Source organism: Pseudonaja textilis, chromosome 2 (assembly GCF_049901715.1).
Source record: "Pseudonaja textilis isolate UNSWEBS1 chromosome 2, rPseTex1.2, whole genome shotgun sequence".
NCBI classification, from domain to species: Eukaryota; Metazoa; Chordata; class Lepidosauria; order Squamata; family Elapidae; genus Pseudonaja; species Pseudonaja textilis.
This window is the reverse complement of record NC_141991.1, coordinates 142,742,082-142,759,948: the sequence shown is the minus strand read 5'-3', so window position 1 is coordinate 142,759,948 and position 17,867 is coordinate 142,742,082. Positions and strand designations below refer to the sequence as shown.

General features: G+C 40.1%; 1 protein-coding gene across 1 annotated transcript in view; it reads right to left on the bottom strand.

The window, feature by feature from the left end:
* PTPN18 (protein tyrosine phosphatase non-receptor type 18) overlaps nucleotides 1–17,867 on the bottom strand; it is a 42,034-nt gene that overhangs the window by 19,544 nt on the left and 4,623 nt on the right. Inside the window, exons 2-4 of the mRNA XM_026711260.2 lie at nucleotides 4,353–4,461; nucleotides 2,183–2,259; nucleotides 629–724 (exon numbers count right to left, since the gene is read on the bottom strand). Coding sequence (XP_026567045.1) covers nucleotides 629–724; nucleotides 2,183–2,259; nucleotides 4,353–4,461 — 282 coding nt within the window. The remainder of the gene's footprint in view (nucleotides 1–628; nucleotides 725–2,182; nucleotides 2,260–4,352; nucleotides 4,462–17,867) is intronic.

The following is a 17,867-nucleotide window of genomic DNA, read 5'->3' as shown; positions in this document are numbered from 1 at the left end:
AGGAAGGCAGGAAAACTCTCAGAGTGGAAGGATCCTTTCTGGAGCAATTCTCAAAGTTGATCAGATATTGGAAACAACACGCGTTTTTATCTTATCTTACCATTCTCTCAGTGAAATAAATTTTTAAAAAATCTTTTTCATCAGAAACACCGGCACCGAGCCAGTTCTCTCTTTGGCAATTCTATACATTATAAGGGTTGTGGGCTTCTCAGAATACCTCAATCCCTTTTCCCTTTTTCCTATTTAAAATCCTGTGCTATTGGGTATGCAAACTTTTTCCTTGTGATTGGACACACAAGTAATTTGTGTGGCCAATAAAGAATTCTATTCTATTCTGTTCTGTTCTGTTCTGTTCTGTTCTGTTCTGTTCTGTTCTGTTCTATTCTATTCTACTCTCTTCTATTTTGGATGACTATATTGTTTCTCAATGGGTATTGAGAAATATATATTGTTTCTCAATGGGTATTTATATCAGCAGTAATCCCCTCCTCACCCCCCACACCCTGGACACGTCTGCCATTTTTACCAGGACCCTGAGGAAAAAGTTAGAACTTAGGGAATCCCGTTGTCCTTTCAGATTCTGCCTTGAGTTCAGTCACTGCCTCTGCAATCCCGTGTTACAACGTACCTTCACTTTGTATTGCCAAATCATACGCCAGAAATCAAGCACTGTATGGGCAAGAGGCCCCTGAGTAGCAATGTAACATCTCTTGTTGTCCACACCCTGTGAGGAGGACAAAATGGAAGGCGTCAGCTGCCCATTAGATTTATTTATTTATTTTCAAAAACTCACTTTTGTCCTTTATTTGGGTCATTTAATTATTACCGTGCAAATAGAGCCAATTAATGTATATTCATGTGAAAAATATGGAAATTGAATTGATTTCTTAAAAGGGCTTTACTTCTGTAGAAGTAGAATCCTTGTATAGATACTGCTGTAGCAATTCACAGGGGATTTATTTATTTATTATTTATTTATTTGTCAATCGCTTACAAGATAATAGGAATAAGTATAAATACAGGAAATAAGTACGAATAAATGGGGACAATAGGACAGCGACGGTAGCAAGGGTAGGATTCTACCAGTTCGCACCTATTTGCTAGAACTGGTTGTTAACATTCTAAGCAGTTCGGAGAACCGGTTGTTAGAAGAAATTACTGGTCTAATCCTGTAAGGAAGGCAGGAAGGAAACATTCTGGTGTTGCTTTTACAGAAATTGCCTCTCTGTTAACCTTTATTACATTCTTGGCAGGACTAGACTTCCTGTCTCAGGAATGTCTCTGGTGGTACTTTGCTTGTGTGGAGTGACCATTTAAAGTTACAATGGCACTGAAAAAAGTGACCTATGACCATTTTTCACACTTACGACTGTTGCAGCATCCCCACAGTCATGAGAGGCCAGGTAAGGAGTTGTGTGCCTCGATGTGAATGATATTGAGCTGGCCACACCCAGCCAATAACATGACCACCAAGCCATGTTCACTCAGTCACATGACTACCAAGCCACACACCCCACCTAAGCCATACCCACAGAACCAGTTGTTAAAAATTTTGAACCCCCCCCTGGACAGTAGGCACGATTGTGCATTTATGCATGGCCTTAAATGCAAATGTGTAACCATGTTTTCAAAGTGACATTTTTCTGGACTGTATGAAGAGTCACTGACATTTTCTGATACAGTAGTTCTCATATTGAGTGGTAGTAGTGTGTATTAGCATATCACAAGAGAGCTGCCATGTATCTTGAAAAATAAAAGCATAGAAGCAAGACTAACACATCATTAGAAGATGCTGCATGTTGTATCTCTTCCTGATATTGTGCTCTTCTTGCCTCTTGTTTGCCTCAAATGGAGGCATTCAGGAAGTAGGTATGAAAACCTTCCATAGTAAAGCCACAGCAAAGCAATCATTATTAGAATGATTATTGGTTAGCTTCTCTGACTGACCGCCTGTTCTAGGCTCTTTCGTTCAGGTCACAGACTACACCCTAATCTTTGGTTCTTGCAGACACACTGCTGAAGATGCTCTCCGCAAATAAATTTTATAGGCTAAAATAAGATCAACCAACTTGTGCTTTCAGTTTTAATCTTGAATGATGAGATACCAGTTGCCCAGCTCTTAGAAATCTGATAAATTTTGCTTTAGGGATCTGCTATTTAATGTCTGTAGAGTATCTGTTACCTGAATGAAGCTGGCATTGATGTAATCTGCTTGGCATTCTTCTGCTAGTAGATTCACAACAACTCTGGTTTGGTCATCTGTAAGAGAAGCACAATTAGAACTTAGTGTCATGGTGAACAGTCACGGACCAGGACAGCAGTGGAGAAAAGGGGTCTGGGAACAGATGAGAAAGATGGCTTCCTTCCTCAGGTTTAAAACACTGGATTAGTTATGTTAATCTTCCATGAACTAGGCAATGTGTAAATATCAACTGCCAGAACACCCAAGCCACATGGTTAATGCTGAGAGTTTGGGGAGTTGGTCCATGCATGCAGAAAGCACTCAGGTTGGAGGAGGCTACATTAATTGACACCATGTATTTTCAGCATAATTAAATGCACAACTGTAAGCATCTGAGAGTATGTGCACAGAAGTCATGAAACATGCACCAAGACATTATGACATAAACTCCACCCTTATATACTTTATTCCTAACAGTGGACATAAGAATGAAAGTTGCAGAGTTTGTCTTATGCATCTATCATTTTTCGTCTAATATGGAAAACTATATCGTGGAAGTCTCCCTCCCCCCGCCCCCAAAAAGTTGATATGATGGCCACTGCTGAGTCATTTAAGCCATTCCTTTTTTAAAAGAAACAATATATCAAAATGGCTAGGGATTCTAACACACAGTTATGTCATCAAGGATACTCCTGTGACAGTTGCTTCTCAGGCCATTGTGATATAGTAGTTCAGAGGTAGCACTTGACTAGAGAGCCATGGACATTCACTAGTAACTTTCAACCAGCCCTCTCTCTCATTCCTATTTATGTCATAGAGTTGTTACTGTGGGTGAAAACATGATAGGAAATATTATGTACATCACCTTGAATGGCTAGAGCAGGGTTGTCAAATTAGTGGCGTCACATTGTCGTAACATAATATATCGCAACTTTCTTCCCCTTCACTAAACCAGGGGCCAGCATGTGACACATCTGGCCTGAGGGCCATGAGTTTGACACTCCCTGGTTTAGAGTAGTGTTTTTCAACCTTGGCAACTTTAAGATGGGTGGACTTCAACTCCCAGAATTCCCTAGCCAGCTTGCTCCCAAGAGTCTGGGAGTTGAAGTCCACCCATCTTAAAGTTGTCAATTTGCCACTGCTGTAGATGAAAGCCAGCTTATATAAATTATCAAATAACTAATTAAATAAATAACATTTCTGATTAATTCCATGCTTGATTCCTTGATGGGCTAATATATGTATATTTGTCTTCCTTCTTTAGGTATAACTTTTTTTTAAAAGAGATACCAGGTCCCCAGTATTCCAAGTAAAATAGCAAAGTTGTGATAAATGTAAAAATATTAGCGAGGGACAATATTTATTGCACTCATAACCACTGTGTCAGGATTCCAGCAATCTCTCTAATTAAATCATGATTCTCGAGCCAAACTTCAAAAAAAATTAAAGGATATATTAGAGGCGACATACTGGCACTGCCCTATATGAAGCCAACTCTGGCATACGTAGTTTACAGTCACCTATGACTCTATTTCCCCCCTCCCACCTGGGTGTCTCATAAATCAGATTCTCCAATTGAGCATGTTCATGGGCTGGGTGTCATCATTCATGTTCTCCAATTAAATATATTCGCGGGCAAAACTCTGGTATTTTAGTTACAATCTTTTAAAGGTAAGAGTTGGAATGTACTTTCGCTTTGCTGCACTACTCTTCCAAATTTCCTTCCCCCTCCCCCAGCTTTTTTGGCAACTACTAAAACAGGCATAGGAATGTTTTATGAGTTGACACATTGCAACTCATAAAAAAAAAGTGGCAAACCTTCTTTTGTGTTTTTCCTCCCAAGTTATCAGTAGATTTTTAGATAACCATGCTACTACACCTGATTATAGAGCTACAAAGCTCCTGATTGGTGGACCTAGGAATTCTTTTACTATCCTGAAATGGACCCCAAAACTGCAGCTGCAAAATCAGAGAAGAGAGCACTAGGCCATTCTTTTGCTGGAAAAAGCAGCAGCTGTGTGTCAGTCAAATTGTCCCTGGGGTGGAGTGCTCCAAGCTGAAGAATAAGATAGACCAGGTAGAGCGATTGATGAAAAGGCCAGATTAGTCCTCCAGGCTAGGGATGGAAACTGGCCTTGGGAAGGGAGCCCTCCATTCTTGTTAAACTCACAGGGTAGGATGTCTTTGTAACGGTTCTTCTTGATATTCTCCTTGTTGCACCCAGCCTCGGTTGAAATGGCCTGCTGTTGCCGAAATGCTAAAGTTCGGGCCTTGATTTCCTGGCAAGAGAGATTAATTTTCATTTTATTTCAGGTCATTCTGTTCTGCTTTTTAAACTTAATATCTAGCCTCCAAGGTGGAAAAAAAATAGAACAATATTGAAAGACCACACACACATACACACACACACACGGATAGTATGATGGTTAGAATGCCATCTTTGATGCAGGAGACCAGGGTTCTGGCTGGTACCTACCTTACCATTAGGCATCCATGGGCAAAGGCCCCTGAACTTCTCCGGCCTACCTCAGAATATGAAACTGACACAAACTAGGAGCGTCATGCCAACTTGGACATTGTCCAGATTCAACAAGGCGCTCAACAGATATTGGAGAACAAAGATAGTCTGAGGATATAATGTGGGCTACTAGAACAAATCATGAATGGACAAGATAGGAACTGGAATTGATGGAATCCTATTCAACAGTAGAAGTAGCAACCAATGAGAGAGGCTAAATGTAACATATGAGGGACCTATGGATGGCAGAAGACCTGTGTTGAGGTAATTCCCCGTTAGGAGAATGAGCGCACACAGGGAGATGTAGTGAGAGTAGTGAAGAATAACACACACACAGCATACAGCCACACTGTATAGTAAAATGTAGGTTTTTACTTCCAGTAAAACTGTTAAGCAAAGTCCAAACACAGTCCAAGTCATTCACGGTTAAAGCAGTCAGTTTTCAGTCCAGGAATAATCCAATAACAAAGTCCAGTATCAAAAACAGTTCAGTAACAGACTTACATCAAATCCAACTATGATCAGCAACAGTCAATAGGAACGGCAACACTCTCAGCATCAAGAGAACAGGACAACCCAGGTTTCTAGCTCCATCTTATGGCCATTTGAGGAACCACACCCAATTACAATTTTAGTATTCCCTTAAAGAGACAGTATTAAAATGTCTATCCTGGTTTATATATTTTCCAACCCAACTAACTGTTAGGTGACTTACATTCCTAACAACCTGTATCCACACTAACTGAGAAACAGCTAGTTACTTAACGCTTCAACTTAGTGAAGAGCAAGCTGCTACCACAACTGGAGATATGTCATTGCCATCTTCTCCATTGCAGGTGCTCCTCAACATTTATTTAGGGACCATTCAAAGTTACAACGGCACTGAAAAAAATGACCTGTGATAGTTTTTTTTACACTTACAACCACTGCAGCTTCCACATGGTCACATGATCAGAATTCAGGCACTTGGCATGTATTTATGACCATTGCACTGTCCTGGGTCATGTGATCATGAAACATGTAACCTTCCCATTGGCTTCCAACAAGCAAAATCAATGGGGGAATTCAGATTTGCTTAATAACTACACGATTCATTTAACAAGTACAGTGATTCACTTAACAACTGTGACAAAAAGGGTCATAAAATGGGACAAAATTCACTTAACAACTGCCTGGCTTAGCAATGGAAATTTTGGGCTCAGTTGTGGTCATATGCCAAAGACTATCTCTACAGAGCACAGCAATTGACATGAGGCATAAGATCATTTATAAATTAGCTACAATTGACTCTCGAGGCTGATTACCAAGGCTCAGCAGAGACGGTCCATCAGATAGTATGCTAGAAGATGCCAATAGGGTCCTCACAACAATCCCTACTATGACCGTAACACAAACCAATCATCTGACATATGCTACAGCCACTGTAATCCTGGAGATGCTTGGCTACACAATTTTTTTTTAAATTTAGCATATAGTTTTTTGTTTTGTTTTGTTTTTGCTGGGGGGTTTTGAGAGCCAGGAAAGTCTACACAATAGTCTGACTGCCATCTGTTGCTACGGTAGTTCATTTAGTTCACGTTGTTGCACTATCTAGGGTGCACCACAAGAGGCAAACTAGCTACACATCCCAGCTACACAACCAAGAAGCAGTACAACCCTACCCTCCCACCCCACTTCCAGAAAATGAGGTTAGAGGCTAAAATCAAGGCAACATGGAGAGAGGTTAGCCAGTTGGTGGAATTACAGAAAAATGTAAAGATTAGGAAAAAGACTAAGAAACTGAAAAATACATTATCCTGACTCTATTTGGAGGCCTTAAGACTGCTAAATAAAGGCTCATGGCACTGGCTACCAGGGTATGAAGATACACTAGAGAAGCACAGGAGAAGAAGATCAATGCTGTGCTTTCCAAAGAATCATCCAATATGTACTCACAATTGCAATGCAATAACATAGTACCAGCAGAGCCACCAACAACAGAAACTGAATCACATTGAAAGAACCTATGGAAAAAGAGAAGATATATAACACCAGTGGAAAGTGGCTGCAGGACCTGACAGCAGATCACAGCAATCTCCCAGAATAGGAACCAGCTATCAACACAGAAGGAGACATCCAACACAAAGAGATGGACAGCCACGATCGCCACCTACTGGCAAAAGAAACCAATAGCAGTGCATAAATGCCTAGCAGCACAGATGAACCAGCTGCTAGCAGTAGACACTCACCACTCTGGCTAAGCCAGGGAAGAGCAGTGCTAACCACGAAAGACCCCCCCACAAAGGAATAGCACCAGCCATCAATTTACCTCCCAACAACATGGAAAGTCCTATCAAGCATTATAGTGAATGAGCTACAGACCATGTGGGCCAGTATATGAGCATCTCTCAAATAGGCATTGGAAACAACACCAGAAACTCAAAACATCAGTTGCTTACAGTCTACAGAGACTAATCTGAGCACAGCCTGGAGTGGCTACAGGAAAGCCTATGACTCAATGCCACACACATGGAACTGTGAATGTCTGGTGCTATACAACAGGATACTAAGAACCTTTCTCTAGAATTCAATGGGACTGTGGAAGAAAACCTTAGAAGTTAACACAAGACACCCCACACAAGTGATTGTCAAGGTGATGCACTGTCTCTGCTGCTGCTCTGCATAGGCTTGAACCCCGTCAGCCAGATAATCCCTGGATATGGATACAAGTTCAAGGGTTGAATTACCATCAGCATCTCCTCTACATGGATGGCATCAAGTTGTATGCAAAGAACAAATAAGAAATCAACTCGCTGGTCCACCTGACATGGATCTACAGTGAGGCCATCGAGATACCATTTGGACTAGAGAAGTATAGCCGGACTGTAGTCAAGAAAGGGAAAGTAGTTAAGACTGATGGGATGGAACTACCAGAAGGTCACATAGCAGACATACAGACAAGTTACAAATATCTTGGTATCCTATTATCACATGGGAACCATGATGAGGAGGCAAGGAAGAGAGCAACATCCACCAAAGGATCAGACAAGTCCTGTGGAGGATACTTAAGAGTAGAACAAGTTCCATGCCATCACTATGCATCAGATACTCTGCCGGTACAGTGAGCTGGCCAAAGGAGGACTTGGAAACTTCTGATGTGAAGATCTGGAAGCTTCTCACAATGTATGGAGGTTTTCACCCCAAGTCCAACACCCAGAGACCGTACTCCAGATGGAAAGAAGGTGGTCAGAGTGGTGGTGAGTGTCAAAGCCGCCATCATGGGTGAAACCCAGAGCATCCACGAGTACATCAGTAAGATGGTATCAGAATATGAGTTTCTGAGAGAATGCCTGAGGCAGCAGTAGATGTGGGACGAAGATCAAGGAGAGGAAGTGCCATTGCAAGACAAAACCCTGCATGGGATGTATCCTTGACACATAACTGAGATGGAAGACACTAGGAAATCTTACCAATGGCTGAAAAGGGCTGGACTAGAAGACATCCCTGAGGCACTGATTATAGCAACATAAGAACAGGCACTAAGCATCAGATCCATAGAAGCAGGAGTCTACCACACTAATCAGGATGCAGACTATGCAGAGGCCTCAGATGCAGACTATGCAGAGGCCTCAGAGATAGTCCAACACAGACTGGCAGAATGTAACATGCAGTCAGGAACAGCATACACTAAATGGCACAACCAACTAGCTGGTATTGTGTACAGGAACTTCTGTACAGAATATGGGTTAGACCCTCCTAAGGCCAGATGGGAGATCCACAAAAGGCTATAGCGAATAAGAAAGCTAAGATCCTGTGAGACTTCCAGATACAGATGGACAGGCAGGTACTGGCCAGTCAACCGGACATTGTGGTACTAGACAACAAGCAGAATATAGTGATGGTGAGTGATGTAGCAGTACCAAGGGACAGCAACATCTGGAAGAAAGAATGTGAGTAGCTGGAGAAGTACCAAAGCATGCAGGGGGAGGAGATATTGAAGAGGACTCTGGATGTAAAAGTCTAAGTGGTTCCAGTGGTGGGAAGGTCACTCAGGAACGATGTCACAGTTTTCTGTCCAGAATAGTGCAGTGCTAGGAACATCTCAGGTACTGCACAGAATCCCCAGCCATTTTCCTTGAGTCAGAGTTGTCTGCTGGAAGCCATGTGTCCTTGATGGTAATCTGTTATAGTTACAGTAATTCCAACCACTGCTAATTTCTACCACAGGCTTTAGTTTTATGCCAGTGGTAGAAATCAGCAGTGATTGAAATTAAGGTCATGTGTAAATAAAGCTCTTTTCTTCCTGGCACTGTTTTCTCACTTTCCATCACACTTTTTTCCCTTTGTTTTTAAGTTATTTTTTTTAAATGAAAATGAAATCAACGTCCATCAAATTAACTTCCATCAAAATAAAGAATATTTTTGTGTATGTACTTAAGGTAAAAGGAAAATTCTCTTGAAAATAAAATATTTCCGCGTCAAAATTTAACATCTACTTTGGGTTTGACTTAGTATATACGGCATGGATCCTAGGCTACCAGATAATTGATATTCCTGTAGAGCAACTTATTGTAGACTGTGCAATAGATAAATAGGTACAAGGAATACTACCCCCAAATTACTCATTTTCTTTACCATGACACAAGAACAATGTCCTGAAGACACAGCACAAAAAAAGATGCTGCTAGGACATATTTGGGCCATGATAAGATGAAAGAAAGTTCTTTGATGTTTCACGAAAATGTTCCCCCTTTAACACAGAAAAGATATGTTAAATAAAGTGAGATGCCATTGCCATTTGAAGTGAGTATGTCTGCCTTACTTATAGAAACAAAGAAACATTTAAAAAAACTATATGGCAGAAAAACACCTACTGGTCCATCAAGTCTGCCATTTGAGGTTTTTTTATTTGTTTTGTTTTTAATTTATGTACTTATTATTTTTAATTATTTTTATTTTATTATTTTTAAATTTTTGACAGATGATAGACATGTGTTTATCCCAAGCATGTTTAAACTTATCACTTTATGATGCAATGCAGTTGTTTGGTTTATGGAAACCTTTTGAAAAAAATAAGTGCTTGTCTTCTATCAATATAGCTGTCTCAGCCCATCCTGCCTCATGGTTTTGTTATTATGAAAAAAAACAGGAGGAATGAGTACTGTTTATCTCACTTTGAGCTCCTAAATGAAAGTCATGCTATTAATACAAATGAAAGTATTTTAATGATGTCAGATATAAATTGAATTGTTATAGATCTAAATTACAATCTAAATCATTTAATTAGTAATTAAAATCCGACTTTGAAACCCAAATTCGGATTTTAATTACTAATTAAATGATTTAGATTGTAATTTAGATCTATAACAATTCAATTTATATCTGACATCATTAAAATACTTTAAGGGCTGGCTCAAAGCATCTGATTTCTTGTCTTTAAGAATAGTGATATAGAGCAAACATTTACTTTTAAAATTCACTGGAAAGCCTCAATTTAGAAAAACTGTAAAAACAAAACAAAAACATAAAAAATCCTAATTTATGCATTTGTGTGTAGATACCTAGCATAGTTGGAATCCTGAGATTATACGCCAGCCATTTATATAACTTCTGTTACAAAAATTTTATTCTTCCTTCCTTCCTCCTTCCTTCCCTCCCTCCCTTCCTTCCTTCTGTCCTCTACTTTTCCTGCCGTTACAGAAACATAATAGCAATCTATAAGGATGAATAGCTTGTGATTCTCATCCTAATATAAAAAGGTCTCATATTCAGATTTGTGACAAATGTGATCTTCAGCCAGAAGGAAAAGGAGAGGGGGATGGATTGCAGTAATCAGAAAGAACTTATAAATTGCATTTGTGGGTCTACTACAGTATTATAACTGTGATAGAATACCTCAGGCAGTCACTAGAGTAGCAAAGCAATATGGAAAAGTTTGGTTCATTGCTGTCATCTAGTGGTCATTCAAGATATAAATTGCCTAGCACATGAAAAGCTTGTACATACTGTAAATACAGTATGTTTCCTCCACATAATGGGAAGGTCAGCAATGTGTACAGGAAAAACTTGTTTTGCTGCCTCTTTATGCTGTTAATGTTCCTGACAGATTATTATCATCAGCATCAGCATAATTAGCATTAGAGTTTAGCTGGTTTCCACTACGTGGTGTAAACTGAATGTCCAAAAACCATATCATCATTTATCATGTTATGTTAATGAAGCTATCGCTTTTACCAGTAACATGGTTTTTTATTTTAGAGTAGTATTTTACATAAACAAATCTATTGTGGTTTGTTAAGCTTTTTGTGTTGCTTGTGATATGTTGCTAAAGTTCAACTCCCAGCAGTCTTAGGAAATATGTGAGAGATTGGTATTCAGCTTTTTTCAGGTATTTTCCCACCTCATTATAGTTGTGCTGATGCACAGGGGACTTCACATATGCCCTTCATATTGACCTGGAAAACCATGGCATATATGAAGTCCCCTGTGCATCATGCCCTGCCATATATATTGGACAGACCAATAGAAGAATAAGTACCCGCCTAGATGAACACAAAAATGCAGTAAAAAAGTTGGAACACACTTCCTCATTAGTCCAACACATGAAAGCCGCAGGTCATAGCATCAACTTCAATGGCACCAAAACCCTAGCCACTATAGAAAACCCCAGCTACAGAATTATCAGAGAAGCCATAGAAATTGAAAAAAGACCTGAAGGCATGAATAGAAGAGATGACTCCACCAGACTGTCAATTATCTGGAAGCCTGCACTCTCAAACAAAAAAATCTCCATACCACAAGCCAGCCAAACTCCTGGGCACAAACAGACTCCCCCTGATACCTCCAGCTCAAACACACCCCAACCAGGCACCCAGATGAAACCTAGCTTCCTAATAAATGATAGCCGTCCATTTACTTGGAGCCAAGCTGCACTAAAAGCCTCCAATACAGGAAACACAATGTTGCCAGCCAATCAAGACCAAGAAAGCTACAAAACAGACAGAAGATATTAGAAACACCAATCAAGCAGAACACAGCAAACTCCAAGACCAAGACTCCCAACCAATCAGGACGAAGAAAAAACCATTCTGGCACAGCGTAGGCTAGCACCAAATTTAAAACAGAAACGGCTGTGAAAGTCTGACTCACAGACGAACATAATACAGAAGCCTGATGATGGCAGATGAGATTCTGTTGAAACGTTGCTACGATTTTAAAAGCACAACTATAATGGAGTGGAAAAATACCCGAACAAAGCTGAATACCATACACACACACACACACACACATTTTAGGTAAAGGGTAAGATAGTGCTTCCCATTACATATTTGGAAACTGACATGAGTAGCTTTTCTTTCAGGTCAGGGGTGTCAAACTCGATTTCATTGAAGGCCACATCAGGATTGTATTTTACCTCGGAGGGCCAGAGTGGGCGTGGCCAGAGTGGGTGTGGTCACTTCGACATCATTCATGTCAGGGGTGCCTGTGGTGGCCCGAGCCCTCTGCCAGAGAAAACAGGCTCCTGAGCTCCGTTTTTGGCTGCAACGGCCTCCTGTAAGTAACCCTCTGCCAATGAAAACAGAGCTCAAGAGGGCTGTGTGCAGCCCACCCGAGTACTGTTTTTGCTTGCAGAGGCACTGTAGGCCAGTCTTTCGCCATTTCCAGGGTGGCCCTGCGGGCCAGATCTAATCACCCCGTGGGCCAGATCTGGCCCCCGGGCCTTGAGTTTGATACCCCTGCTTCAAGTGATGCACATCTATGGGCAAAATGCTAGTTTTGAAGGTGAAATCCTGATGGTGGGCCCATACAACTCTATCCTCCAATATTTTACTGCAGATTTCCATACCTGCTGTCTGAGGTGGGTGCCCTGCTTTTGTCAAAGTGTCCTGGCTGCTCCCTGTTTATTACGTGTTTCTCAGAATAGGGTATTTGGTTTCGTGAATTGTTTACCTCAGTGCTGAGCCAAAATTGTTGAGCAAGCAAAACAAAATAGAAATAATGACCACAAAAAACAAAACAAAACAGGTATCCTTCAAGCCCAGCTAGCCTCCTTGTAGGTCTCCAGAAGTATGGGGTGAAGTGAGGGCAGGGGCAAAATGAACATTGCAATGCAAATATTGCTATTTATATAACTTCTCTGTGATGTTGTGACTTAAGCATGAAATAGTGGAGCTTGCAACATGGATATTGCATCATTTTGGCATCATTGTGGCTCAGTAGGCCTATAAATAGTTCCAGGTACATTTCTTTGCACAACATGAAAGTGGTTTGTATTTGTGACTTCCTTCTTCTGAGATGGGTGGGGGTTTTTGTTTTTGTTTACTTCTAGATAATTGGTAGAAGAATAAAAGAGGCAAGGAGGAAGATGGGGAAAGAAGAAGTTATTTTTTACTTCTAGATAACTAGCAGAAGAATAGAATGATGAAATGGTTCACAGTGATGGTTATGAGAATGTAGTTGAAGCAAAAGCTCTATATTAATTTCTATATAAATGAAGACTATACATCAAACATCATTGATATTAATTAAAGTCTTTCCTAGTCTCTGCCATTTAAGTGATCAGAACAGATTATCCTTTAGTTTGGTCATTGAGCAATTAAAGTTTCCCCAGAAAGGCTACTTGCAACTTCCCATTATTATTGTTCGTTTCTCTTGCCATTTGAAACTTTACCCCTTTACCCTTTTGCAGAACTGTAGACTCTAGTATAGAACAGTGTTTCTCAACCTTGATAACTTTAAGAAGTGTGGACTTGTTGGGTGTGAAAGATCAAGTCTGTATGTGAAGGTCCAATTAAACCGATTGTATTGCTGAACAGTCCATGCACAGGAGTTTTCTCAACTAAAGGTTAGCATCTGCTTGGAATTAGATAAGGGTACATGGAACGCAAGAGGGATTGGACTTAATCTGCTTGTAGGGATTCTAGGCTGATCCCTCTTTTAATTCTGCTGCCAGGTTCTGCCATTCCTTCTCCTACAGCCTTCAACTCTCAGAATTCTCCTGCCAGCCATTTTAAGGTTGCTGTGGTTGAGAAATATTGCTATAGAATCAGTGACATACAGAGCTCCACGAAGACCTACAGTGGCTTTCCAGGCCACCTCTCCAGCTGATTGTAATTGTGCAGTCAGTAGCTAAATCCCTGTCCCTAGTTATGAAATACCTTGGTCTCCTATAATACTGACTATATGTTTAGACCAGAAAAGCTTCATTCAGCCCTTCTGGGGAATCATGTTCTTACTTTGATATTTCCTTCTCCAGAACTGGTTGGGCCACTTAATAGTTTCTCACATCCCCACCCAAGGTTGCTCCAGGTAGGGTTTTTTATTTTAAAGATAACGCAGATATTCCCTTGAGTCAAGCTGAGACTACATATCAGATTTAGTAGAGAGTCTGAAAATGACATTTATGATCAAAGTGTAACATTCAGAAATAAATCTCACATGTGGAATTATGGATTCTCTGAGAAAGCAATGGGTCACAGAACCCTCCAAGATTGTAAAGTTTGTGTATTTTGGGATCATGGAGCTTAAAAAATTCCAAAGCCTATCTGATTTACCTTACTGCCATTGAAAAATGTCATCATTAGCATATTTTAGAGTCTATCAGAACAGCTTGTATCCTTGGAAGGGCTCCCTAATGTTTTATCAAAATCTTTTTCAGTGTAATGGGAAGCAACTCAAGAACTAACAAAAGGATACAAATCTACTTTCTCATCTACATGAGATTCTTTTAAATATTTTGAACTGGCTGTTTTATCTTTCCAAACGAAATAATACTGCTGATTAATTGCCTCAGTCACCATTGTGGCAATGCTTCTCTTTGTCATTTTGATCAAAGTCTCTAATCTTGCAGAGAGCTTTGGGGCACCACCATCACGTTACCAATCTTCATTCTAAGGTCTTTCCTTTCCGGCATCTGATTTGGTTTCATCTGCAGTTCTCAGATTCCTTGCTCAAATCATTATTTTATCCAAATCAATACTGAGCTTGGGTCAACACTTGGTGGTACCCCATTTGTCACTTCCCTGTGGATGGTAGAAGAGCAGACCAGGACTTAATATGGGTCATCTCACCCTCCAATTATGGAAATGAGCAAAGTTGAGTTCTCACTGAGAACCAAAAATCTTTCCTATGATTTTAGTGCAGTCTTCCTCCTTGTATAGCACTGTTGAAAGGAATCTTAGTGGGTTAAGGAGGAGGTAGCAGGGAATAGGGTTTTAGCAGTTTTCACCCAGTGATTTTTATTTATTTTGTTTTGTCTACCTACCTCTCTGTATTGAAATCAGCAAAAGAGAAAATGCATAAGCCAACCTCAGGACAGAATGGGGTTGTGGGTTTAAAATGGAGTTTTAGAGAAACAGTGTAGCTTTCTATACAATGGGTACAATGTCCTCCAGCTAGCAGAACTGGAAGTTAGGATTGTACTCTTGAATAGGAGTTTTCAAATAACCTCAATTTGCAGAACCTGTTAGTTAAAAACAAAGTTCCCCAAAGCCTTGATCAAGTAGGAAAGTTCTGATTGTGTTTGAGGTTCCACAAAAATCAGTTTGAAATGCCTTCTAAAAAATGCAGGCTGCCCACTTAAAGCATGAGGAAAGGAATTAGGCGATGAACATTTAATTCATGGGCCTGCATTGTTTGCAGAATGTGCTATGAAAATGAAAATTCAAGTATAAACCAGTGAAATGTTTATATATTTTTTTTCTTTGCTTTTGTGCTTCCTTCCCTAAATACACACATTGTTTGCACCTGAGAGCTTTCTCCAGAGGTGGTATTCAGCAGGTTCTGACCAGTTCTGGAGAACCAATAGCAGAAATTTTGAGTAGTTCAGAGAACCGGCAAATCCCACCTCTGACTGGCCCCACCCCCATCTATTCTCTGCCTCCCAGGTCCCAGCTGATCGGCTGGCTCTTCTTTTGTTGCCCTGCACAGGAGAACAGAACTGGAAAGCAGGTTAGTGGGGTGGGGAGGAAATGGAGATTTTAGAGTATCCTTCCCCTGCCATGCCCATCAAGCCACACCACACCCACCAAGCACGCCCACAGAACTGGTAGTAAAATTTTTTGAATCCTACTACTGCCTTTTTCTATTACATTTTGAATTTGACTCCAGTTCCCAGGTGCTGATTATTGTTTTAGCTTAATCAACAGATGATATTGTAGTGGAACCTTGTGCTGACTAGCCTGGATGTGCCTCTAAGACACTTTTTACTGATTTGTCCATTCCCTTTCATATTTTATTCCTATGAACTTTCTTTAGCTTTAAAGCCATGCCCAATTTTCTTTTCTGCCCTTAGTCATTAGATTTGTATCCTTTTTTTTAGGGGGGTGGGTTACAATTCAAGGCAATGTACAGTACTCTTTGTACTTTCCCCACAACAATAGCCCTGAAAAGTGGGCTGAGCTAAATTACAAGAACTGGCCCAAAGTCATCCAGCTGTTTTTTGTGTCTCTGGTATGATTAGAATTTACAATCTCTTGTTTTCTAGTCCAACACTTTCACCACTGGGCCAGTCTGGCTCTAGTTGCTGATGAAAGCTTATTTGATATGAAAATATACTTTTCAAGCAAAGGTTTTAGATTTCACAATGAAACCTTTCCCCGTGTTAGGTTGATCCTCAACTGTTCTTGAATCTGGAGAAAACTACCTGCATACCATTTCTTGCCTTTATTCCCAGCCAACGGGATTTCCTCCAAGATGACAAAGCTGAACAGATTCGATAGACATCAAGGTCCCTTTGGACAGATTAAGTGGAAAAATCTTACTTTCTATGCTGGAACAAAGATGACAAATAATGTGTGGGGTTGAGATAAAGCAACATTTTTGGGGCAGAAAAAGGTGTTGCCCTGATCTATTGTGACATGGCAAGAGCAGAATTTTTCTAAGACAAAGGCCTCTTTTTCGTGGATTAAATCCTGCAAAAGGCAGGGACCTGGATAACTGGAAGGTTTGGTATATTTCTTCCAGGAGGGACTTTATTTTTTAAAAAAGAGAGAAACAGGAATGATAGTAAATACTGCTCTTATCTCGTTTCTATTCAGTTGGTCTGCCTTTGTAATAATAAAATAGTAAGTACTGTCTGTATATTGAAAGGGTTTTTTTTTCCCCGTTGGTTTTGAATAAAAATAAATAGCTCAGATATACCTAGAACTCAGTGTGTTAAAATCTGGTAGTAAATTAGTCTCTGATCTGGAACAAAAATATTTACCCTGGAAGTATATCTATACCAAAGTGCCATATTTCTTCAAGGTAAATAAGCATATTTTTCTTAGGCAACTTAGAACCCCATTTTGCAAATCAACCATTCCATATTTATAACCTCTATGGGAGCCCACTGTGCATCCCTTTGGTGCCAAGAGATGGTTCATGGCTTTTATTCTTTTATTACTTTTTAGTGGTCTAAGCTATCCAGAGTTTTATGGAAATGGGTAAGCTTTAAACTTAATAAAAACAAAAAACAAAAGGGGACATGGCAGACATTATTTGAACTAATTTTCCATGTTCTGTGCCTTCCAGACATCTTAGACTAATACTCCTTTCATCCTCAAGCTGAAAGTTGGTGAAAGCCGGATTTAAACACTTGATGAACCCTTGTAGAAATTGGCTCCAGTTCTCTCATTTTCTGGGCTTTTACTGGTCATTCACAGGGCAACATACCAGTGTTTGAAAAGCTCAGATGTATTCCAAAGGCTCTTTGGAAAGTATTCAGGAAGAGAATTGAGTTATATAACAATGAGGAGGAGCGAATGTCTGGGAGATCAGTCACTGTGAGTAGCCTCCTGTGGCTAGGCAGTGGAGGCTCAAACATGCTGTAGCTTGTAGAGATCTCAGTAGCTAGCATGGAAATTAGGTTGCCTTAATGTCACTTTCAGTCTCTCAGTGGAGTAGGAAGCCTAATCGACCATATGCAGGGTGGAGGAACCTGTACTTAAAAAGGATCTGTATATATCAAAGCATTTATTTGTTCATTTGTTAAAGCTGTATATTTCTGTGTTTGAAGATAACCCAAACATATAACTCAAGCATATAACAACATATAATCCAAATATTCATTATATTCTCTGTGGAATATTAGTTCAAAGACAAGGACTTTTCTGCCCTATTATGCCAATTTGATGTAGTGGTTAAGGAAAGTGCTGGTTTAGAAACCAGGACACTGTGAGTTCTAATCTTGCCTTAGGCACGAAAGCC